The sequence below is a fragment of the Camelus dromedarius genome, chromosome 4 (genome assembly GCF_036321535.1).
Source record: "Camelus dromedarius isolate mCamDro1 chromosome 4, mCamDro1.pat, whole genome shotgun sequence".
NCBI classification, from domain to species: domain Eukaryota; kingdom Metazoa; phylum Chordata; class Mammalia; order Artiodactyla; family Camelidae; genus Camelus; species Camelus dromedarius.
Genome location: NC_087439.1, coordinates 77,965,756 through 77,992,371, shown reverse-complemented (window position 1 = coordinate 77,992,371; position 26,616 = coordinate 77,965,756). Strand labels below are relative to the sequence as shown.

Below are 26,616 nucleotides of genomic sequence, written 5' to 3'. Positions count from 1 at the left end.
GACCAAGACATCATATAATACACTAGGGTCACGCAAAAAGGACTGGCTGCTGCTCTAAAAGTAATGAGTGGCCTCAGGGAGCAGAGTCACACTTACCAACTGCAAAACTTCTTTTGGGGGTTGTTGTAAAGATGGCCAAAGATAGCATCCAGGAAGGTAGCTAGTATGGTACCTGCATGTACTGGACAGTCGCCAAATACTTATTTTAATAGAAGTGAGCATATAGATCAGTAAAAAGGAAAATTATTTAATAAGCTCAGAATCCTTTGATTCCTTAAAATCTGATTTATTAACTAACAATTACATTTGTCCAATATGTCGAAAGAACTCTGCTACAGACCACTAATACTAAAAATGCTGAAAACTGTTTTCTAACTTTTATTGTCTAAATAGAATACAGTTAATCAAAACCTTGTATCAGTGAATTAACTAGTATGCACAGTAGGAATGAACTGGTCATATGCCAGTCTCCATTAGAACCCTACAATCTAGAATCTTAGGCGTAAAAATATTAATTGGTATCTCAGTTAAACTGCATGACAATGTTAAATTGAAGAAAATTCTTCAGTAGTCAGTAGTGAGCCTACATTTAAATTTTTGAATGATTATTCTTGATAATAAGTCTAAGAATTAAGTTTTTGCTCAAGAGATATATTAGACCTTTATAAAACAAATACATTTTAGATATGAGAAAAAGGTAGAGACTAAACCAAATTACATGCTCATATAATTTTTAATGCTAACATTTATAAATAAGTTGAATGCACTTTATACAATAAGATATACTTGCATAAGGGTATAATTTTTGAACAATTATGGATTTCCACAGATGATTGTGCATCCAACTTTTCACTGCATTTTTTCCCAGTGTGTATTCATTTCATATCTGCCGAAGTACTGATGCAAAGCCAATTCCCCAATGCACATTTGGTGATGCACCACTTCTGTGCCGACTCACTGACACTAGCCAATCATCAGGTACCAGTGTTATCTTTACTCTGTCCACGACAGACCAACAACTACTGAGCAGGCTGACCATCATGTATTTTGCCAACCACGTGACATTCTAATTAGACTATTCAAAATAGACATTTGGAAGACAGATCGTAATGCACGATGGCTAATAGCTGTTGATTTACCATTCTTACATTTCCTGGGGGAGAAATCAACACCTGTGGTATGAAAAACGCGTACTATAGACTGTCTACGGTGTTTGTTTTCTGTTTTGAAAGATGCTGATTTGCCACAGATGCCGATGTACATTATAATGCCTGAAACACTGTATGCTCGAAGAGGGTGAAAATGCTGATGCTACCCAAACATGCACGAGATGCGTGATGCCTACTCGGTAATGCACCCAAACTGCTGGCACAGGTTCAATCAGTAAATAAACACAAAATCGCTTTTTCATTGTTAGATACAATTTTATCAAAACCAGCTTATATTCTTTCATAGGGGTGGGGGAGGGTGAATACAAAACAGTACTTGTATCTTAAATCTGAAGGCAGAGGAAATTAAATGCAATGCTAATTCCATGAACAGATTTTGATTAGAGACATGGTTACTCTTGAAAATGGGGAAGATTTTCTGTGCACTTTCGGTGGCTCTCTTGAGTTCCTCTGATTAGAGGAGTTAAAGATTATAAGGAAAAGGGACCTGACTTGGCAATGTTACATCTCAGTATTTAGAATTTAGCCTTGTAACTTGTCTTGCCCAGAAATGGTAGGTGTGCATTGAGGGTAGGCAGCAGTGGGGTAGCAAATAATATATAATGTATCAACTGTCTCTAATGGATAGAGCATGGTTGGTTAGAGCTTCCCGTGAGAGATGGTTCTTATTGAGGGTATGGCTTGAATACATGAGGACATAATAACATGAACACTTGACTTCCCACGTTAGTGTAATAAGCATGCTAATTTAAATTTCTGACTTAGTCATAACTGATATTCATTCCTCAAATTACACAGATTAAGAATAACAGAGAATTTCTATTTAGAAACTATTTCAGTGATGCTGTTTCCTATGAGGACCACAGGCGGAACTTTATATCAATTTTAATAAATTTTATGATTGTATCTTGTATTGCATTTGTTTGGGGGCAATGAGTAAAGTAGTATCTCCTTTTAAAAATCCACCTAAACTATTTGTGCCTTTGTATGGCTGACAGCAGTCAAGTTCTTTACTCTGTTTTGTCTGGAGACTCTGCAGGTGGTTTCCAGGTCAGGTCTGCTTGGATGCCACCTCCATGGTCTAGAAGAGCACAAGAGTACCCCCGGGAGGCTGGGGACAGTGCAGCCACCATTTGCATGCACTGATTTTGAAGGCGTCCATGCTCTGCCCACCCCTGCCTTTGGAAACCACCTTCCTCCATTCTGACAGGTTTCCGTAACACTGTGTGTTGGGGAAAAAGTCTTTAGGGGAGTTTTTTGCCTTTTTGTGCCAGAAAGCCCATGAAATCTCTACGCAAAAATTTCCATAACCTTCCCAGAAACTTTAAATTGTATAGCAATAATTCTTCCTGCAACAAAAAGTGAAGTTTCCCTCATTGGCCAATGCACCCCACTGGATGACAACCACCAGATTTTGGTTTTGTTCGTATTTCTTTGTTTCTTTTCAAAGCTTCCAACAAAATCATTTAGACAATAATAAAATATTTAAAATAATGTAAAGCTGGAAAGTGCCTAAATGACAGATTGCTTTTGATTTAGAGCCTCTCGGGAGGAATAATTTGGTTTCATTAACTAAAGTGGCTGTTCTCACTCTGGCAAGTCAACAGTGACTTGGGAACAGTATCTGTACAGGAAAGAATAAAGAGGAGAAAGAATGGGTCTTTAATAAAATTAGGATTGTGAAAATCCTGTAAAAACTTGGTTTACATAACTGTAATTTTGAAGAATTATTATTAAAACTAAGATTACATGTAAGATTATATCGAACAGATTATTCAAGATAATATGAATTAGTATCCAGGGGGATCAGATCCTAAATTGGGAGTCTATGGTTCCAGGTTATAGTTTCTAATTGAACTAGGGAGAGTAGAGGCTTATCAGTATTTCTGAAATTTCTGGATGGTTTTTTTCTCTGAAATCAGTTGAAAACTATCCGAGGTAGCTGGCAGAGCTGCCCAGCAGCTGCTCAAGTTACAGCTACAACAGCTGGATCATTACAGCTGCTGCTATAACAAAGAGGACTGCCAAGACCCAGGAAATGGCTACATAACTAGAGGTCTGATTTTTCCTAACTTGTCATGAAAAGAAAGGAAGAAAGGAAGAAAGAAAAGAAAGAAAAGAAAGAAAAGAAAGAGAGAAAGAGAGAAAGAGAGAAAGAGAGGAAGGGAGGAAGGGAGGAAGGGAGGAAAGGAAGAAGGGAGGAAGGGAGGAAGGAAAGAAAGATGAAACCTAACAATTGTTTCCATGATATCTAAGATGTTCAAATATTTCTGCTTGCAATATCAAAAGAATCTGAAACAAGAGCCAGTCTAGAGACCAAAGCTGTTAGTTATCATTCATTATGTTATGTGATTTTATAGCATATGGTATAATGCTTTTGAACATAAGAAACATTAAAATACAGGGGAAAGTTTGGAATAAACAGAATAATAAAACCTTCAACACTGTCTAGAATTGACCTATTCTTTCATTCAACAAATTTCTACTGAACACTTAATCTGAACCAGGCACTTAGGTTGGCACTGAAGATACAGTGATGAAAGAAAGAGATAAAAACTCCTGCCTTTTTGGAGCTTGACTTCAATATCTTTATTTCATCCATTAATTCTATAATTTCTTTAATTCAAATGAATGATCTATTATCCGAAATGCTCACAAGTAACATTTCGTGATGTTCATGTAGACCAAGCACTGTTCTAGGTACTATACAAACACTGGCCCGTTTAATCCTCACCACAACCCTGTGAGGCAGAAGCTATTTTATGGATGAAAAAATGAGGGCACAGAGCATGGATTCACTTTCCTCAAAGCACCACAGTTAGGGGACCGCAGCACCAAGACTTAAACCTACAGAGTCTGGCTAGGGAGCCTGCAGCCTTAAGCCCTCCAACCTCCTGCCTCCCCAGGGTAACAAACACTCTGCAATGCTATTAATAGGTATTCCTGATCACTTTGTTTCCATTGCTTTAAAAATTAAACGCGTTGGTACTTTGTTTTTAAAAGAACAATTTTCTGTTTATAAACCGGGTATATATCACCAGTAACAAACTCTACATATGCCAGAAATTTGCAGGACATGAGAGTGCTTAAAAATAAACACAAAAATCACAGTTCTCAAATCTGATTCTGAATTTGGCAGTTATAAATAATCACAGTTAAAGTGTTCTCTCACCTCTAAGCCAGCATTTACTGTATCTATAGAATTAAATGCTACTTATTTTGGACAGTGAGCAGAAACCTGAGGCCATGCAGAGGGACTGTTGAGATTGCTAGTCCAAACCCTTCATTTTAGAGAGGAAGAACTGAGGTAAGGCACATTTCCTAAAGTCATGCTGGAGAGCCTTGTCTTACTTAGAGACTTTGTAATGTTCCTATTTGTTCCTTAACCTAATTTGAGGAGTAATGGGCCAACATGCAGCTTGTATAGAAAGCTGAAGATAAGATAGCTATGAAATTCTCTCCCTGGCAACCTCCAGAATGTTTAATATAAATATTGTGATTTAGGGAAATCAACATCATCATCTCCTGACATTCAGGATAGTTTAATGAAGGATTTAAATTTTCTTCAGAACAGAGTGTGTTCCTATCCAAATGTGATACAGATGAAGCCCGAGTAAGGGAAAGTGGCAGCACAGTATAAACCATTACCCTTTGTGAGGAACAGATTTATATTTGAATCTTGATTTTGTCCCTTAGTAACCTAGAGATTTCTGGGCATTTTTTTCTCTGAGCCTCAGTTTTTCCATCTTTAAAATGGAGAGATGAAGGTCTATTATTTGGTCACTGTATACATTAAATAAGATAATGCATTTTAAGCATTAAAAGATAAAAACACACCAAAAAGTGAGTTTCCATACCCTCTGTGGTTTTCTTAACTATTTTGATGGAACAGGGAGTTAATTAGCTCACAAGTAGAAGACATCACTTCGACACCACATAGTGCATTTCTAGGCTTATCTGTATCATTTGTTCCTCCAGCCCTGAATTTCTCAAATTTTAGTAAAAATAAAGCAGCTTTCCAGACTATAGCAAAAAGACAGATACAATCTTTGATAAAACGAAGTATTTTTAAGCTTAAGAAAATCTTTCATTGGCTTAAAATAACGTTTTTAGCATCATGTGCACCCTTCCTCTCGTTGCATTTTACTTTCTAGTCGTGCCAAGCCATCTGTTGTTCCCTGAAAATGCCATGCTGTTCCCCATGTCCATGTATTTACATGCCATTTCCTCTAGTCTCAAACAGCCCCTTCCTTCTTGTTCATTCGTCAAACCCTTGGCCGTCCTCTTCTACTAGCAGTGAGCTAACTTAGCAGCCGGATCCATGCTTCCTGGGCACAGTGCCTGGAAGGCGGAGGGTAGGAAGACCACGCAGATGTTTGTTCCATGAATGAACGAGGCAGACGATCAAGCAGGGCAATGACACTTTTGTTGACATTAGATTCCACAGTGATGTAAGGAAATTTGTGCAGCTCTCTGAGAAAGGCTGAAACACAGACTTGGAAAATCTACTGACTGATGGCATTACTGTTCGAGTTTGATTATGGTTTTGTGAAGGATCAAATCTGAAGGAATCCGTATTTGGATACTTGGATATACCTTTTGGAGATTATACTTCTAATACATTGTGCGTCAAGAAGTTTGCAAATGTATCATTTTTAATGTGAAAACTAGCCAGCGCTGGTACCAGCCAAGCTGGCATCAGTGAAGTACATTACATGGCACAGAGTTAGAGCTTATTGACGTATCTTCAAAATAATATGACACGATACTCAGTAGAAACTAATATACTCAAAATCGACCTTAACATATTTATATCAGGATATCAAAAGTCATAAAAATTACCTATGGTTACAGTGATCAGACTGAAAATTGCTAACTTTCGCTAGCTAACTTTCTGTCTCCACTAAAGTTCCCTGTTCTACAATTTATTACTCCATACTTCAGTATCTCTAGAACCAGTGAGAGACTCAAAACTAAGCATTCAAAGTATGAATCTTCTAGAGTTAAAAAAATAACTAAGACTACTCATAAAATGATCAGCTAAAACCAGGAATAAAAACAATAATTGTGCACTACTCACTTGTCAAGGGGAAATGCTTAGTTTGTGAATTTAAAACAAAAGCAAATTGGAAAATGACAAAAATGCTGAATTATTCAAAACCTAACTATTCTTTAAAGTTTAACTCACGTGCTACCCCCTTCTTGAGGTTCTCCCTACTGACTACCTACCTTTTGATCAGTCTTTCCTTTCTGAATGGCTGCACATCACACCTTTTGGTCTGATTATTTCACATATATGTTCTCACTCTCCTAAAGGGCTATGAATCATCTTCAAGGAGAAGAGATTATTTTATAAAGATTCTTTCCTAAACCCACTGTGCTGTAAACAGAGTAGATGCATAATAAATGGTTCTTGTTTGTTAACAAATGCCAAATGGGGAATTGCCACCACAAGAATGGAGACTGCTTCTGCTACTATTGTCTGTGGTTGAGGAAAACCCCCAAGGCAAGGGTGTATTCAAGAACAGACAGAGCAGACAGTGTTGAGAGGGGAGTCAAGACAGAAGGATGGCATAGGGGACTAATTCTTCATCTGAAAAATAGATTGCCTCCTGTTCCCTAGGCAGTCTGCTGCTGAGCAGAGATGAGCTACACTAACTGGACCGGTTCATTAAAATATGGTCCCCTTAGTTCACCGGGACTCATCTTTATGACAAAGCTGTGATTCTGGGAACCGAATGTGCTAGGTTTGCTTCTCTCATGAAACCCAAAAGAATAACATAAAATTTAATTTTTAATGACTTTATATTCAGTTTACTGACATTGTATAGCTTAACCTCTGTATGGACTCAACATCGAATAAAATTTAGTGATGCAAAGAGCTGTCAGAGCAGTCCCTTCAAGCAGTGGGCTATTCTAACTGTTTAGTATTGAAAGTTTGTAGATCTGCCTCAAGGAAATGCTCCGGATAATTAAAAAGTCCTTGCTCATCCTTCAATCTCTCCCACCTCGCTGCCCTGCTACACTAAACTCCACTAAACTCCACTGCCATGAAGTTTAATCACTAACACGATTACTGCCAGTTTTGTTTACTTCCATTTCCCCAGAACAAGTGCCTGATACATCAAATGTTGAATTAATGAATGAAGTCATTTGCCATATCAGTTTTTTGGAGACTTGGGTGTCAAAACCAAGGACTTGAACTTCAGTTTTGTCTGAGACCAGAGCTGATGATAAAAGTAACCGGGCTAGTGAGAATGCCTGGGCCATCCTTTCCCTTTAACAGTGCCTTAGACACTTCATGATTGCCAGAGGCTTAGTATTCCGCAGTTTCCACAGTGATATTTTTACTGCCTGAGAAAGGGGCACCATGTTGGAACTGCCTTCTAAAATTTTGAGAAACTTAGACCTCTGAGATGAAGCATGTGCGTGTGTAAGGAGGGGTGGAAGGGATGCTGAGCTGAGCTGAGAGAATGTCCAGTAGATTTCACCAGGAGGCTGGTGTCAAAGTCACTATCAAGCCTGAAACATGAGTCTCTGAGTGAGTCATTTTAATGGTGTATGTCACCATTTGGCTTGCCTCAAACGCTGTGCAACTTGTTGAATCTGTTCATGTGATATCTATATTCTAATATCTAGTGATAGAGATTTAAGATACCATATTTTGTAAGAATTACTGAAAAAAATCTATTAAACTCTACTAGAAAACCTGGTTGCTGACAAAACTCTGAAGGAAGAAGATGCTTGGGGAAAAAATGCAAATTAAAAATATTCATTAAGAGAAAAGCCAACCCTGCAACAGTTTCCTACGGAACCACAAAACAACAACAACAACAAAGCGATTGGAACGTGACCACAGATCTGAATACCAAAACTCACAGGCAGAGACAGAGCAGAGTTTCTGTAGTGCCCGAACTTAGACAATGTTTTGGAACTTCCTTGGAAAAAAACCAAAATGATGTTACAAATGCTCCAGGACGTAGAGAGGCCTGGAAGGGGCCTGTGCAAAGCGAGGGGCCCTGATGTTGGAGTTACACCCATTCAGCATCATAACAGCCTCCGCACAGGGCCGTGGTCAGGACAGTGTTTATAGAACAGTTTCGTCAGGAAGGCCCAAGGTAGGAAAAGTGAGACATGGGAAAAGAACTGTGGGAAGAGCAGGGAAGGAGGCCACTGCTGCAGTGATGATGCGCTGGCAATTAGCACTGAGGTGGGGACAATAAACAGTAGCAATGGTGACAGCAGAAGAAATTCTATTTTGAGGGGAGAGAGGAGAGCTTCGCCTTGTGGGAACCAAAAAGCTATTTAAATCTGAGAATCCAGTCTAGGGTGATCACTCTGTCACACTAAAGGCTCATCAACCAGAGGATAGCTATTTTATTGCTAGAAAATTGCAAGACAATTGTGGCGCTCACCCTGAGGAAACAGAGTAAGTGCCCGGGAACATTTTCCCATCTTCCCGGCTCCTTTTCCCACCCCTCCCCTCACATTCCTCACTGCTCCTCCCTCCTACTTGGCCACTTCCACACCAGTGTTTCCACACAGATTCAACCTGTGAAATCACACATTCATTTGGATGAAAATTGTACGACAGAAGGGGTTACATAAGCAGAGTCCATCCAAACGCAGTATTGTGTACTTTTCAAACTCAAAGACTTTCAAATTTGTTATGTGTAACGTAAGCAATTAGTCAACTGGCTTGAGCCAGGAATGATTTGAAAGTCAAACATTCGGACCAGTTTGGAGCCAAAAGTGCCCTTTTCTTCTGATGAGGAAAGCAGCCTTTGGAGCCGTCCTTGTCCCAACACACCGAGTGGTGAAGTGCCCAGATCATGAGTCTGCTGTGGGGAGAAACTAGGCTTGTTCATCTCTGATGTTTAATCTCCGGTCTCTTGCTCAGAGCTTGGCTTTAAACAGGTGCTCAATAAAGTGTCAAAACTGAGTGTATCCTGGGAACACACTAAATGCGAGGGGAGTAGAAAAGTACGTTCAGCATGACAAGACGCCTGGTGTCCACACAAGGGAGAGTCCAGAGTTACAGAGAGTAGTTTGAAGAAAGCTGACAACGCAAAGGACAGCCAAAACAACCTTAAAGAAAGAGGAGCTGGAGAAGGATGCTTCTGGCCCTGGTTCCTTACCAGCTTTGGTGAAAGTTAGCTAATCATGACTCTGTTGCCCAATAGGCAGCAACTTAACACCAATTTAGTGAGAAAAGCAAATGGCCCCAGAGCAAACTTAAGAGATAAGCGTAAGAAAAATAAGATTCAGAGTGCAGGCAGTATCCATTCAACCCTAACACCGCGGCCACTCACGTCTGCACCTGCCGTGTTTATACTGACCGACAGTCATAAACGAACCAACCAACCCCTTTAAAATCAGGTGCTGTGTCTGTTCTTTATGGAGGAAAGTAATTTGATAATACATCCCAGGAAAGAAATCTCTTAACATGTTTTAAAGCCTTCACATTTCAGCTCTCTGAAAAATTCAGCTAGAGCAGGCAGATTTATCAAGCAAAGCCACCTAACTCTTACTCCAGCTGAGATTTACAACTTCAGCAAATTTTAACTTTTCAGCTGGAGGAAATAACTATTATTCTCACCCCAAAGCTTCGTTGGCTTTGGAGTTAAAAGAGCTCCACCCTAACAACACAAACCTACAAAGTAACTTCGCTAGAACCCACAAAATAAGCAGGATACGAGCTCCCCCTACTGGTACAACACTGTTCCCACTTCATGAATCCGGTAAGGGATGGCCTCTGTGAGCTGCAGAGTAAAACAGAATTCCAGTTTAGGGTTAAAGAGGAGGAAAAGCTAAAAGGTTTTAAAAAAAAGCAAACCACCACCACCACCACAGGCAAACAAACAAACAACCAAACTAAAAAACAGGAAAACTACTCACTCTCAAATAATCTCTGTGAAAGAAATATGCAAAAGACATATTTACAAATATTTGACACACTGTTTAAGCCCCCATCCGAGTGGACAGGTGAGTGAACTGGATGACTGTCCCTCTCGGCAGGCTTGGTGGCCTCCTTTGCATTCAGACGTAGCAACAAGAAGAACATACCCATAGTAATTCTGTATATAAATAGTAGAATTTTCCCCCTCTAACAGCACATGTGGAAGGCTACAGGCTTTGGAGAAATAAAGTAGAGTAGCACCATGGAGTCTGGACAAAGACCATCATCTGAGGGCCTTGGGTTTTCTGTGTTTGAAAATGACTTCACTGTGTTGCTATGTGAACTGGGAAACTAAAAGTGGAAGCCGTAAGTTTTATATTTCAAGCCACTCAAATTAGTTGTCTCCAGAGAAGAAATTCAATGTGAGAATCACGGCAAATATAGGTAAAGTGCTATTGTGGGGTCATTCACACTGACAAAGCAGGGGAGTTGCTACAGAGGTGTTGCTAGTGATAAGCCGTTATAGAAAAAAATGTAATGAAAGAAGTGGAACTCCCACTCTTTGAGTCAGCAGAAGGGAGCTGTTTCATGTTATCTGCTATATTTGTAAGGCTGCAATTTGATTGTACCTGATTCTGTTATCACAATCTGTTACATATCCTACATAGAATATAAATGCATAAAGCCACTTAAAGGCCAAATCACAGAGCTGTCTATTTTTGTATCTTATTTTGTACTGCCATACCAGTGATGATGCTTAAGTGGTAGAAATTTAAAACGGTAAATGAAAAACAAAAACATCAATAGATGCAGGCTTTATTGAAAAGCCGCTGGTTGAAAATCCCAAAAGTACATCAATCTGCTTCCCTCTTGAAGTCTGAGAAAATTGCCTTAGATGAATGCAACAGGCTCGACGCATGGGGTTTTGTTTTTTAAAATGATGCTTTTTATGAAACATTTTCATGTCTTACAAGTAAACCTATATATTCATTCATGTTGAATGTGTATGGAGAATTTGAGGAGTACAAAATGAAGTGACAGGATTGTTACCGTGTTTTTCTTCTCCTTTCTAGATCCTTCTTTGTATCGGCATATAATATTTTTGTTCCCATGAGTGTCAATTTGGAAAGGAATGGAAGGTGATTTGAGTAGACGTGGGACACCAGTATATCTGTGACCTTCTCACCATCTTTTTTCACCACCGCCCTAGTTAGGTCAGGGTCATCTTTACCTATTCTGCTAAAATAATCTTTCTGCTGGTTTCCTTGCTTCCTCTCTTGTTTCATCTATAATTCATCCTCCACACAGAAGCCAGAGCAGTCTTTTAAAAATATAAGCCAGATTATATTACTCTCCTCCAAACGCTTCCCATGACACTATAAATAAAACCCAATTCCTTACCACTTCTCCTCTCTCCTCTTCCACCACATTCCTGCTTAATCACTGTGCTCAAACCACGTCTAGCTTCTCTTTGTTTCTGGATTTCACTGAGGTCTCCCCTGGGGCACTGGCACTTGCTCTCCTCTTTGCTCTGAGTGCCTTCCTTGCCTTGGGGTCTTGGGGTGCACTTCTTTCTAATTCAGGCATTCAGTGCAAATCTCTCTCTTCCTACAAAACCTAGTCATTCTGTATTCTATCACCTTGTTTACATTACTAAAAGACACGATCACTCTCTGAAATGCTCTTGTTTATTTATTTGCTTAGCTTATGTCTGTTGCTTCTCTTTAGAATTAAGCTTCAGGTGAGCAGGGACTTTTTTCTGTATCTCAAGCATCTAAAACACGGCTGGCATAGAGTATAATAATATTACGCCGTGTTATCAAATCGAAAGAGTATATAGTGTCACATGGAGGTAAGTACTGTATTATCAATAAATCAAGTGGAATAAATGCTAGGAATAAAAAAACCCTGTGTGTGTGTGCATGTCCCTTTGCACAGGACTAATGCGCCAAAGTCGGGTTACACAAGTGTAGCCGTTTCTCTGATTAGTTCATAATCCCTACTTAACAGCAACACCTTCCTTTTAAGCAATTAATAAATGTTTAAAATATTTTAACATGAAAGGCTCTGTATTTTTATTTTAAATCTCTGACATCAAAATAAATGGCAGACAACATGGGAAACAGTGGAGAAAAGAGAAACTGGTGCTTCAAGGGCCTGGGTTTAAATCCTGGCTGTGCCACTAACCACATGGTTGTGGACAAGTAGCTTAGTCTTGGCGTTTTCATTTTCTTCATTGGAAAATGGAGATGATACATCTTTCTTGAAGAGTTATGGCAACTATTTACTATTTGGCTATAAAATATCTGACCCAGAGTAGGGGCTCATTATAAGTATCTTAACAAGAGACAGTATAAATTAGTCTTCAGAGTGTTCCACTGGGTTTATCAGTTACTGGAGCAGATAAGCCATATGAAGGTTAGTGATTCGTGTATTATACGTATATGTAAATTAGCAGTGTTGTGTCCTTATCAGTGTTTCTGTAATTGCCCCATTTGAAAGCAGCGCGCCTAAAAGCAATACCCTGTTTGAAGTATTTTTCCATGTATTCCTTTTCATTCCCAGTAACCTCAGGGAGTAGTATGCAGCTAAAGCATTTTTCGTTTGCTTGGCCTTGTCCCAAACGTACAAAAATTAGAAATTTTGTCAGAAGGAGTGCTCCTTCAGCATTATCAGTAAATACTGTGTGCTAGAAATGTCGGAATCAGTCATTTTTAATCCTCAGACATTTAGAGCTGAAAACTACTTAGAAAAAGTTAGGAAAAAATCTCTGAACTTAGAAAAATTCAAGTCTTTGTTGAAACAAATAGATGATTCAGTGTCACAGAGTCCCTTTCATGAATTCACTCAGCCAGTCCGTCGTAGTTCACTAAAATGGGCTCTGCCTTCTAGGACCATTTGCAGGTGCAGGAACAGGCACCTGTCTTAGTTTGTGATGTGGTGGCAATTACAGGAGGTGCTCAACCAGATCAAGCATTTCACTGTTGGCTAAAAAACAGAAAACGGTTCAGTGGAACTAAGCGACTCTGGATCTGAATTTTTCTCTCTTTCCAGACATTGAAAATGTTTGTAATCCATTCTATGCATTTTTATCCCTTTGTCCTACTCTCCTCTCTCCCCTTAGATATGGTTATTCCTAAAGAGAGAGGGATCAGAGGGGAGTTTCATGAATGCTTATGTTGTCACTGAATGGCAGCCCCCAATTCTCTACTAATATATATACTATTATGAATTACAATATATAATACACATGATGTAAAATATATGTAATTTATGCATACTGCTCAACATATATTCAAGACTCATCCAGAAATATATAATTATACAATCGCAAATGAGAAAAGAACTTGGGGAGGAAGGTATACCTCAAGTGGTAGAGCACGTGCTTAGCATGCACGAGGTCCTGGATTCAATCTCTAGTATCTTCTCTAAGGAGAAAGAAATAAATAAACCTAATTATCCACCCACCACCCCCAAAAAAACTAAAAAAAAAAAAAAAAAGAACCAACTAAATTTTAAAAAATTAAAAAAGAACTTGGAACATAGATCTTTTAAAGGTTTTCCTGACAATGTATTACCTTCCTATAGAAATTCTCAAAAGGTTTGTCTTAAGACAGGTAAAAATCTGTGAAAGAGGTTGAGAAAGGGGAATGATTTCAAAGTGATGAAATGATTTCTATAAGGAATTTCTTCTACATTCCCAGCTTAAGGCTTAAGTACCTTCAGTCTACGGGAGGAGACCCGAGCAGTTACGATCAGTAGATCATTCCTCAGGTCTCCATGCACCCCGTCACACGGGGCGGTAGAGAGAATATCGTTCATGAGACTGCAGGGATGGGAGACAAATGGATGGGGTTGGAGCAGTTTCCCAACGTGTGCACCATGGATTACTAATTCCTTTGCTTTTTCAGTATCTTTAAGAAAAATGTTTCATGATCAGGTGTTCTTTTAAAACACTTTTTAAACAAAACCTAGCAAGTTTCTTTACTGTAAGATTTCTCAGTCTTTCATATGTGACCAAGGTGACCACTTGTCCTTGTTTTTGGAGGACTGAGGAGTCTGGGTTGCAGAATTTTCCACGCTAAACTGGAAAAGTGTTGGGCAAATTGGAGCAAGTTGGACACCTTACCTGTGATGCCTCAGAAGAGGTCAAAATACACTCCATTTCTCAATCTCACTCAACTGAATAGCCTTTGGTAAATAGCACTGTGAGGCATTCAAGTTCTACCGAACACACTTCAAAAGTGCTGGGGTAAGGAAAGTGTCAGATCTCCTATTCAGCAGGACGAAGCATTGATTTCAACCTTTGTCTTGTCTGGCAAGAACAAAATCTATTTTTCCTAATGAAATATCCTCTGGCAACATTAAATGCTATTTTAGATGGGTGAGAAATGTGTGTAGGGCAGAGTTAGGAAGAAAATCTTTGTCTGGAACACCTTTTTCTTGATTTTCTTCTCAAAACATGCATGGGTTGGAGTGTAAAAACTATTCAGGGAAAAATGCACTAACTAAGTAAATATTCTGTGTGTTAATATGGAAAGATATGTTGATTGGGACCTTATAAAAACCAATAGTACAGCCTACCCAAGCCTGAAGCTATTTAACATTCTACATTTTTTTGTTCCTTACTTAGGCACTAAAAATCTCTTTCCACAAGACGTTGAATATCACCGCTTTCTCTTTTCTTCTTCTGACATTTTGCATGGAAAAGTCCTTTTCTCTCTCACCAGATTGCTCTCCTAGTTTGTTTCTCCAAACTCTTTTTTATCCCCTATAAATACCTCCTTTTATATCTGAGCACAGCATTACCATATTGCTCCAGTTTCATTCATGGTGGTGGGGGGAACAGATGAAAAAAAAAAAAAAAAAGAGCAAGGGGGTGTGGGGAAGAGTTGTGACTCAGAGTTGGTGGAAGAAATAGAATCCCTCTGCAGATTTCTTGAGGAATGACAGCTCATGGCATTTGTGATGCCTACTCTAAGTAAGTCAAGGGCCCTAGTTAGCAGCTACTGGGAGGTGGGAGAGTGGCCTCCTTGTTCACACACGCATCGATTTATCGCTATTGTAGGAGTGGACATCACTGCTCTGCCAGTTCATTCATCCATGCATGAATTTCACCAATATTTATCTGGCACCTACTACATGCCAGGCACAGTTCTATGAAATTCTGCTGGTTGCATCTTTACTTGCAGTCTGATGACAGCAAAGTGACTTACTTTCAAATTATTTCCTCTAGAATCTCCACGGCATCATACAAAAGCTCTCCTTTCCCCCTCTACACACTGTTGTGTATTTCATAAGCTGAAAGCTGAGGCTCACAGAGTTCTACTTTCTGATTTTATTAAATTGAGAAACTTTCTAGATCTAAGGAACTAATATCCAGTGTTTTATTTTCCAAGTAATATTCTTCTATGCCTAAAGTACATTTTATGTGGGGTAATCACAGTAATTCCTTGAAAACTCAGAAAAGACAGGCTTTTTTTTTCCCCTACTGGGTCAATGTCAAATTAAATGAAATTACCAAATGGATTTCCAAATGATTCTATTCTCTGGCCAAAGTCATTTGGTATTTTAATAAGTAATTTGGATGTGTGATAAAGTATTCACATAGGGTAAAATTACCTCAATTACCTACAAACTAACTAAAATCCTAAAATAACTTCCATCTTTTTTCTCTGCACACCACTTTTAGGAGAACGAGGTAAATCACAAATGAACAAGTTGATATACTAGTATCAGATGCCATGCACTTCACAAATAAAGAAAATGCAAAGAAAAAGCCTTTTAGCTTAAGCTTGCAGCCTGTATTTTTGCTTGGCCCTTCCTAGATTCCCTTGATTTTCTTTCGGTCCTGGATAAGCAGGTGCTTATTTTTGAAGCTGTTTTAGGTTCATAAATATCATCCTGCCTTATTCTTGGTACAAGGGATCATGCTCTTACTTTTTTTTCCCCAGTCCTCCTCTATTAAGTTAAAATAATTCTACAGTTATTTTAGCACATGAAACTCTTCATGTTAAACTCTTATTTCAGAATTTCAAATAATTTAAAGCATGCAAATGTGAAGGGAAACATTTCAAAATTTAAGCACACTTTTTTGCTGTTAGTGTTACAGCCTTAGTTCAGCCGAGCAAATATTCAATGAGATCCTATTAGGAACGTGGCTTTGTGGTCTGCACTTAGGGAGACTAACAATTAGCTCCAGGCACATATACAAGACGATTACTTCAGTGAATCAGACTGGTGATACAAAGTAGAACTGTATTTAGTCCAAATAGATAACTGAAGGAAATCTTCTTGATTTAGTCTTAGAAGATGAGAAATATTTAGGTAAAAGCATGGGATGGGTTTCAGGAAGAAGGCAGCATTAGTAAACCAAAGAGGCATGAAATCTGTTGAGGTATCTCAATGAACTACTCTCAGTGAAAAGGTACACTGGAGTTGTCAAGTCTGAGGGGAAGATTAATGATGAGGTTGGAGAGGCGGGTACTGGGGCATCTCTGGAGGACTTTGTACCTCCTACTGGGAAGACTGACTTTTATTTTAAGAATGATGGACAACCATTGTTGGGTTGTAAGCAGGGGAATGATATGCTCAGATAAGTATTTTCTATAAATCATTCTGACCATAAGCCAGAAAAATTTTAGGACGACAAGACTGGAAGAAGGGAGTCCTGTTAGGATGATTTTTTTCAACGTCATAGATAAGAGATGACTAGGGACTGAAATAGGGGATTGGTGAAGGAAGGGTCTGGACACAGAGATCTGAGAACTATTCACAATAGAAAATCCACGTAGCATGCTGATTTATAGGCTTGGACTGGCTTCATAACTCTGCCACATTCTATTTCAGAGCAGAGCGTGGTGTAAGAGAGCTCCCTCTTGGTGAATGGCCAGGGGTGTTTCCTGAATCAATGCCTGAATGTGCTTGGACAGCATGGCCCTCAAAAGCAGTGAGACATGAGATACCAGAATATAACCATTTAATATCATCCTACTCTTTAAGATGCAGTATAATAACTCTACTACTAACTCCCTTTTTTCTCTAAACTGCCAGCTGTGTTTCTCTTTAATTATATTTAAAAATAACACCTACTTTCAAAGACAAGCACATTCAAGCTGCTATTATGCCTGTCTTTTGAGTAACTGAATAGAATCTTCAACACTGTAAACTCTCCAACCCTTAAGGATTAGATCTCAAACTTCAGCCCAAAGCTCAAAGTGTTCAGGAGAGATGACACTCTATGGCTCAACACCCTTTGCACCAATTTCCCACCACTACCATATAAATCAAGATGTCAGAAACTCTAGTCGCCAAAGGTCATGGTTTCCTGTTAGTGCTGTGGTCTCTGGAGAGGATAGTCAGTATATCAAGAATGACTCTTGCCCTGATTCAATGCTTACAAGATGATGCAAATTTTCTCAATTTAGCCAGGATCAAATATATGAAGAGTATGTTAATTTTGTGTAGAAGCTGTAATAGAAATGGGTTCCCTCTTTAACTGATTCCACTAATATGGATTTTTCTGTTTGTGGCCTTCCCTACCAGAAGATAATGTCAGAACAGTCATCCAGTCAGCCAAACTATGAAATTAAGGAATGAGGAAAGCAGCTGGAAAATGAGAGAGAATGGGGGACAAGGTTAAGTTTATAAGAAATATATGTATTTAGTATTTTATATTTAAATATTTATATTAAATATTTATTTAATTATGAATAGATCCACTTTAAATGCTCCATCTGCTGAACAAGTTCTTAGACGCATCTGTCCAACCTTACTTAAAATCCAGTTAATTCTCCTTTTATTTTTCTCCGAGAGACATCAGCAAGGAATGCAAAACTAAAATCTCTTCAGAACCAGTTTACTAACTGAAAGTCACTGGAATAATTCTTTTGGTTTGACTCATTGAGCCAGAATGCTAACATTATTTAAACATATTGTTTTCTATTTATTCTTGGATTTTTTTTCAAATCCCGAAGCTATAACAAGTGTGTAATTTACCAGAGAAAATGAAATTGCTCTTTGTTAAGAAAACATTAAAAATCATATGCTGCAATATGTATTGTACATTTAGTACAGTAAAAAAAGCTATTACTTTCCAACCCAAATTTGAAACAAATTCAGTGCAATTTGGCATGCATTGCAGCATGCAGAGAGATTCCTGTGTATTAAACACTGTCTGGTAATACCTGAAATGTTCTGCTTGTGTATAAATATCAAAACAAGAGAAGGACGTCTTAAATAAAACCCTGAGTACAAATGTACCTTAAGGGTTCAAAAAAAAAAAAAAAAGGATTCAACTACTGTACAACCTTGGATATCTATTTAATGAAGGACCATAGACAATGTCCCTCAGATGGGTAGCAGACTGGTATATCTAAAATAGGCAAGGAGTACTTTGGAGAATATACCACAAACTCCTGACCATCAACTCCAGACAAAAGAAATGTTACCTTTTTTCTTTTAATTACCAAAGTCTGCCCCACCTCCTCCCTTACTTCAACACAATGCATTCTCAACAGAGGTCTTGTAAAATCACCAGTCGGATCACCACATGCTCTCTGCCCCTGACCATCGATGGCTCCCAGCTCACTCACAGGAAGACCCGAACCCCCCTGGCGGGTCTGCAGGGTTACCCCCATCTCTTTTCCTCATCTCCAAGCACCCTCTCACTCACTTCAGTCCAACTAACATCATTGATCTTGGAATACCCCAGTTAGGCACCTGCTTCAGTGCTTTTGAGTTTGCAGCTCTCCTGCAAAGCCCTTCCCTTGCTTATTGGTGAGCCTTGCTCCTTCATTTCCTTCTTATCTTTGTCCAGGTTTTCCTGATACCCCCAAATATATTAGCAACCCCTGCCTTCCCTTATCCCACTTACCCATCCCCCCCCACCCCATGCGCAGCACTCATCATCTGACAATCTTTATTTGTCCTTAGTTCTTTGTTTACTGCTTGGCTCTTTTCACAGGAAAGATGCTCAACAAAGGCAGGACTTTTGTCTGTTTTGTTCCTTGTTTTACATTTTACAGATCATTGAGGATGCCATGGTGCGGCGTTCACATTTCCCCCATCTCAGCTGCTGCAAATGTTGTAGACAGACAGCTCACAGCTGAGTCCCTCTCCAGGTCTAGTCTGCAGCCTGGCCCAAAGCAATCCTCCCTTTGGGGGCACCCACATCAGTGGCGACCAATGGTGGAGTGGGGAAGCCCAGCCCCATCAAACCAGCTAAACACAACTCACAGGGGCCATCCCATACTGAGGCCCTGACATGGCTTCTTTTAACTGTACTAGCTCTCCCTCTGCCCAGCCCCACACTCTTCCTCCCTCAGACACCCATCCTGAGAGCACTGCTCAGTGAACTTTGACTGTACCAATCTCAACCTCAGAGTCTGCTTTCTGGGGAACCCTGCAAGGGTCACAGCTGAGGAAACTAGAAACAGATTGTGTAAGTAACCCGTCCATGGTCACACAGCTAGTAAGTGGTGGAGGCAGGACCACAGCCACAGGGTCCAGGGCCAGAGCCTGTATTTTCAACTACTACTCCCTGTTGCTACTCACACAACAGGATTTTTCCCCCAAGATTAAAGTCTATTAAACACCTTGGAGCGAATACCCAGAAAAGGCATGGGGTTAGGGATGGGAGACCAAGGAGGAAGTCAGTAGACGAGAACAGCTGGCAAACCAATATGGACTGATGGTTACCTTAGATGACAGACCACAACAAAACCCATAGGGGTCTGAGTACTCCGTTGAATGGAACAGATGATTTCAAAAGTAAAAGTGAGAGTGGAAAGAAGGTAAGATGATGGGAAAATGAAATCTCCTATGATTGTTGATAGGACTGATGATTTACGGAAATCACAGAATATGGGGTCTGTCTGATACAGTTGTTGCAAACAACTACTGCAAGAGGTAGGGTAAGCTTGTAGGCTACAGTTTCCTTCTTGAAATTCAAGGACTGGCTTGGTTACCATGTGTACTGTTGCTAGCATTGTGGGTGAAATGCTATGTATTTTCTGATCATCATCCACATGTCCAAAGGCTGCCACTGTGATTAAATAAATTAATGTTATGATAGTGCTTTTTCTAAACCATAGAGTGTTTTGCAAATAATTATAACTGAGTTAGGCTTCCTTACAGATTTATCTGACATCAAGCAGAACAATAATAAAATCTTCCCATCTATTTTAAAAGAATCTCTTTCTAAAAAGTTCAAATCCCCTTGGAAAAACTGCAATGCTTAGCGTTCTGATGAAAACTCTTCCTTGTAAGTGTACTGAGTCCCTCCCATTTCTTTTTTGAATTTTTATGGAGGCAATATGCCCGCCATTGTAGTTTTAAGAATTATTTACTGTTTTGAATTTTTTAAACCTTATTCCTTATTTCTTATCTATCTTACAGAACTGCAGTTCCTCTGGTATCAACACTGTGAAGACTTCACTCCTCTTTGAGGTGCAGAGCTAGCTGTCTCCTCTAAATACGGAAAACTGTGATCGGGTATGTAGACTTGTTAGCATTGTCTCTGCATCAGTACTGTAAATCATGGACTTAAAAATCACTAATTAAAAGACCCATATTTCTAATCAAACCCTTCAGAGAAATTATATTCTCAGAGTAAATGGGAATAAAGAGCAAAGGTAATATAAATTCTTTTCACTTCAGTTTTAATTTTTTGGAGTCTGAAGTTCTTTGCCTTAGTTTATTATAATCATCTTTTCCTATCAGCAGATGTTACTCTCCTTTACTGATAAAATAAATGAATCTCCAAAGAGCTTGAGAGTAAAATCACATAGGCATCATTCAAGTCAATTAAAAATCTAGAATACAAATCTCCTGATTCATAATCTAAAGCCATGTGTATCACACTGCATACACTGATTACATTTATTTTCCTAGATGTGGTTTAAAAAACAAAACAAAACATATGGGTGATTTAGAAAAAAAAGTTTGTAGTATCCATTTCACATCAAGCAATCTTCTCTGGAAATTCAGTCAATTATTACTATTTTACTGGGAAAAAAGTTATTTTCATTTTTAAGATGGTAGTCATGTGTGAAAACAAAGTACAGCCATGTTGGTAACAAAGGCTCCATTCTCCTCTCTTCACTTTCCATCATTCTCATTTTGTTCCCTCCTTCTGTTTGCTATTTGTATTGTTCTAATTTCATTACCCATTGTCTTCATTCACCCTACCTCTATTTCATTACTCCATCGCACTATTGTTTCTCTTTGAAGTACAGAGAAAGCAAAATGGATTCATTCCACCCTTTGAAGACCTGAGAAAAGATTTCGATTGTGGTTCAGATGTCTATAAACTCATGTCCAGCCAGAGCAGCAGCTCTCAGGTGTAGGACAGCAAAAGCAAAGAGAGTTTCTGTTTTCTCCCCATATGTATCGCCCTGGAAGAATCTCAGACCTTTCATTCATGGTAGAATTTTTTACTGAATCAGTATTTCAGCTGAAGGTGCTTATAACTGATGCCTGTGAGACTTTGGCTATAATGTGTACTCAATGGAGAAACTACACAGTGAGGCATAGTGTGCTGGCAAGAACTTGACCATGACGGTAAGGTGGAGAAGGTACGGATGGAAGTCAGGAAAGGGAATGGAAGAAAAAGTCACTTAGTCTAATATAAGAATATTTTATGGAATGAATATTCAGCTCCCTGTAATTTATAGTATATTTAACATTTTATTTCTACAGGGGATTATTTTTCTTTTGATGATTAGAACCATAATTTTCTCATTGTGTGCTAAGAAAAGAATTTACATGTAAATCTCCTTGAGTGTAAAGAACTGTGTCATATTCAGCTTTATAGCTCCAGAAACCTTGCCACAGTCCCCAGGTTATATTAGGCTTTTTCAATTCAACTGAATTTCTGAATATCATTAAATCCACATTAGAAACATAAGACATTTTTAAAAATAATTTTAAGTGCTCAAATTTGTTACAATACTGTTTCTAGTTTTTAGCAATCCACATAATCAGAAATAGTCTAGGGTCTACGATTTGTGGCAACATAAATACTTCTTGTTCTATCCAAAGTATATATGAAATAAATATCTTAATTATAGACATCCAAGTGACAGCATACAAAGATAATTTGCACAGGACAATTTTGCATTAAATAAAAACATACCATAACTGATTTTTTGCATTAAAGTCATCATAATAACAATTACCTGGATTATTAAAATAAAAATCAGACTTTCTTTATACAAATAATAGATGTAAATTTAATTTGATTTGTTGCTATACAATTTGACATTATTCTCTTAATTAAAGAGATTAATTATTAAAGAATTCTCTTAAACCTGTGTAATTATATAAGTTGTATAAATAGGCCCAGTGCTTCATTTTATCTCATGAATTAAAAATATACCCATTGTATCTATGCTGTGTATCTTAGAGACATTTTATTTCTATAGACATTATCATACAACTTCCCATAAGCTGTTATTAAAATTTAATTGTGGATTCTTCCAGACTTTTAGCAGGATAATATATTTATGATAATTTTAATAGTTAAAATACAGTTTTTATTTTACCGGACATATATTTTGTCTTTAGGAACCTATCAAAAGTCTAGTTAATCCAGAAATATTATTAAGAATAATGGAAAATATTCATGGCCTTGTCTTTATAGTATGACTGAAAGATGCTGAAAGAAAAGCAGGTGTTACAAATTATCCCTTAACCACCCACACACCCTTAGATTCTGAGAGAAGGCTCCTTTAATACCTTTTTTCTTACTGCAGTATTTGTTGCTTAAGGAAGTCTGTGGCTGGATAAGATGTTATTATCCCTCCTACACACACCCATTTTTCTTATTTACAGCATTAAATCTTCATATACATAAGTATTTGAAACACCAATCCATTCCTTTTTACTACTTTCTGAAATTCTTTGGAATTTGGTCTATACAGGACCATGTATTTTATCACCTCCCTATCAGACACATATATAGTTAATTACAGTTTATTCTGAATTTTTTTTCAGGTGGGAGTCTATCCAAAAGGTTATTTGATGTAGATATCTTTCCAACTAAACATTTTTGTTCGGAACAAAAAGGATTCCATAAACAGCCAGTCTTATGTTCTGAACTAATAATACAAAATTATTCTTTGTATTAATGAATTTTCTCAAACACTAAAAAAAGAGGACTGAGTCACTGAAGTGGGAAAAGCCAACCTTTAAGATTTGTATGCAATATTTTTCCTTATTACTCTACAAATTACCCTGACAAATGAATGCAGTACATTTTGCAAACCGTGGGGAAGACATGGTAAACATGTTTTACTAAATAATGTTAGTCTTTTGAATTGTTTCATCTGAATAAATAGATCAATAGTTAAAGATTTTAAAACTCTCTATAAAATGGGTACTAACAAGTTAATATAAATTTTATGAAACCTTTAGATCCATTTTATATTGTAGTAAAAATGTTCCCACAAGTGTGGTAAATGACAGATATGCTCTTGTGAAAATGAATTAAACAAATTATTTTTCAAATAATCAGGCCTAATTTTCAATGCTAAGGCAATATTCATTCATTTAAAAACATAAGACAATCTAAAAAAAGTAAAAATTGATGTATTTCTAAAGTGATTTTGGATTTGGATATTTATGATACCATTTTTGATAGTCACACATGTAAGTGTTTTGTAAATAACATTGTTCACTTCGCTATTCAGATCAATGCACTCCATTTGGGAATTATATTAACTTTTGTTAAAGGAAATTAGAAAAATAACCATTAACCATCTAAAGTGCTTGCAAAGATGCCCCCATTATTAACTAAATACACGTTATTGAGAATATATCCCATAGAGAACAGTCAGAACAATCACGAGCTAGGCTTGTTGGATTAACCAGCCAAACACAGGTAATTCAGTCACTTCTGGTTAATTCAAAGGAAACTGATTCTGGCTCCTCTGATATCTTGGTAATAGGAACTCTGTCAGAATATAGAGCAAGTCCATCTTCTGTATAGCAGAGGTAGCAAGTCAAATATATTTTATGTACAATCCAATGGATATGGGAATTGGAATGTGCAAGTCACTCTAAGTTTACAGGTTCTAGTTATTAAGCCTTTTTGTCATTTTATGTTAGAGTAATAAAACTACAGAAAAGTAAAACCATTAGTATTTCAGAGAAAAGTAACACATAGACTAGAAAAAAATTGATTTAGTAAAAACAAAACAGAAACACTGTCTCTGTCTTTTTAAAAAAAACTATGCAGCTAAGACTAAATACTTATTTACCACAACTTTCAGAGCAACAATTCTTTAAAAGAAATTCAACTGAGAATTAAATGTGTTATTTGCTTTTTTTCTCCTCAAAACAGTTATCTCTTAAGAAGTTGCTTTTTTTTTCTCTCTCTCTAAGTTATGATAAAGCACTTATAATTGAAAGGAAGGGTAAAAATAAAAAAGGAGAAAAAATTAAGGAAAGTAATTTCCAACTAATATATAAAATTTAACTTATAAATATCATATTCACGAGATTAAAATGATTTCCCCCTCAAATTCCCTTGTTCAGATCATAGGATAACATAGTGAACCTACGATTTCAATATAAAATGCAACAAAGAAGAAGGAGGTTGACTATACCATCAATCGTATGTGCTAATCACAGTGAATGAAAACTGGAAACTAGAGTCTGAAACATACACCACAACTTATTATGAAAGAAAATGAAGAAATGATTTATGATATGAAGAGAAGACTCAATTAGAAAAAGTATACTGTGATGCTTTAACAAAAGGGCAACGGGGATATTCTGTGTTTTGTTTTTAAAGATGCTAAAAATTAAGACTTGTTGCATGAAAAGTAGAACAGTTGAGATAAAATGATACCTGTCCAATTAAGTAGTCTACACATAAAACTAAGGAGCTGGGAGTGTACAGAGTTTTGTAGTTCTTTCTAAAAGCAACATTTAAGAAATTGATTAATTTCTTAATATTCCAGTGGTGAAATATTTACTCAAGGAACTCTTTTTTTTCCCCTTTCTTTTTCTCCTTAAGATTTAATTTGTCCTAGAAGCTCCTTTTTTCAAAACTTCTAGAAGCTTTCTTAGGAATACTACATTAATCAGCTAGAGAAAAACATTAATTTCATAGAAGTAGTAAAAGATTGTCTTAACATCAGATGACTGTCCAATGCCGAATGACATGGAAATACATTTCATACTCTCACAGTACTGAACCTTGACTCCTGTTCAGTTTTAGTCTTTGTGTAAAAAAAAAAAAAAAAGTGCTCCAATATGCTGCTCTAATTGTAGTCTCTGATTACTTATGAACTAGTTAAGCCTTTCATTACATAAGGCGACTTGAGAAATCTTTAAAGTGTTGCCCAAACCAGATAAGGTGAGCAGTACAGATATGACTTTCCTGAATCCAGAGACTTCTCTTCCTTATCTTTTATCAAATTCTTCATTTGAAAACTAAAATTACTTGGAAACATACATTTAGTCACTTTATACAACTTAAGCAAGGCCTTGAGAGAAAATGTTTATGTTTTTTATTCATTCTCTTTTCATTATCCTTGCTGAAATTATATCTAGTTGCTTTTTTTTTTCTTGTTGTGTATAAAGGTAGCATTTTGTTTGGATTTCATTTAGAAAAGCATTTTGGGAAATTTACAATGAAGGTTCAATCCAGAAATAATTTCTTACTTGGCAGTAAGTATATTGGATCAAATTTTGAAAGCTTCTGCCTGTCTCTTATCTTATATGCTTCTTTAAACACATAACTAAATCATGAAAACATATATCTTATTTTAGTGAAAATAGCTAGAGATTAATTTAATCAAAGAAATCAAAGATACTATCTTATTTTCACTGGCTTAAAGTTTATCTTTTTTACTTTTCTTTTATAAACTAGAGCTCCTTCAGTTTCAAACTATTAATTTGATAATTATGACCTTGTTTACATGATAGTTATATATGTGTTAATATCAATACCTTGTAATTATATATTTAAAAAACCCAATATTTAAATAGTTTTCTCATGAGTTTTCTGCCCTGCCACAAATGCTTGGAGGCTTCCTTTAGGAAGTTTTGACATGCATATTTATCTTGAAGTTAACTCAAATGCAAACACAAACAGGAAGATTAGATGGAAATGGAGTTAAGTATGATTCATAAATATATCAAGTAATTTACATGGCATATACATTTACTTAATAAAGAGAATGGTATTTTTTGGTTTTGTTTTCCTTTTCCTAAAATGCAAAATATGAATTTGTCTCAGTTATCTGTGATGGCAAATACATAAGTAAATATCCAGAGATAATAGCCACATGTAAGTCTTCAAATATATAAAAAGGCAACTCCTACCTCCATCTCCAGATCCTGATCCTGCATCTGGGGGAAAAAAAAAGAAATAATTTGTTTTTGCTTAAAAACATATGCAAAATTTTTTTGCCTTTAAAAAAAATTCATATTTATGTTCTCTGTTAAGATGGTAATATATTGAAAAAAAGCTAATATTTAATTAATGAAAAATACAGTCACATCAATTTAATTTCTATAACATAACTTATAAAGTAA

At 37.2% G+C, this 26,616-nt stretch overlaps 1 protein-coding gene across 1 annotated transcript in view; it reads right to left on the bottom strand.

Annotated features, from left to right (window-relative positions):
* Nucleotides 1-26,616, bottom strand: part of TMEFF2 (transmembrane protein with EGF like and two follistatin like domains 2) — a 223,007-nt gene that overhangs the window by 181,580 nt on the left and 14,811 nt on the right. Inside the window, exon 4 of the mRNA XM_010979726.3 lies at nt 26,404-26,430. Coding sequence (XP_010978028.1) covers nt 26,404-26,430 — 27 coding nt within the window. The remainder of the gene's footprint in view (nt 1-26,403; nt 26,431-26,616) is intronic.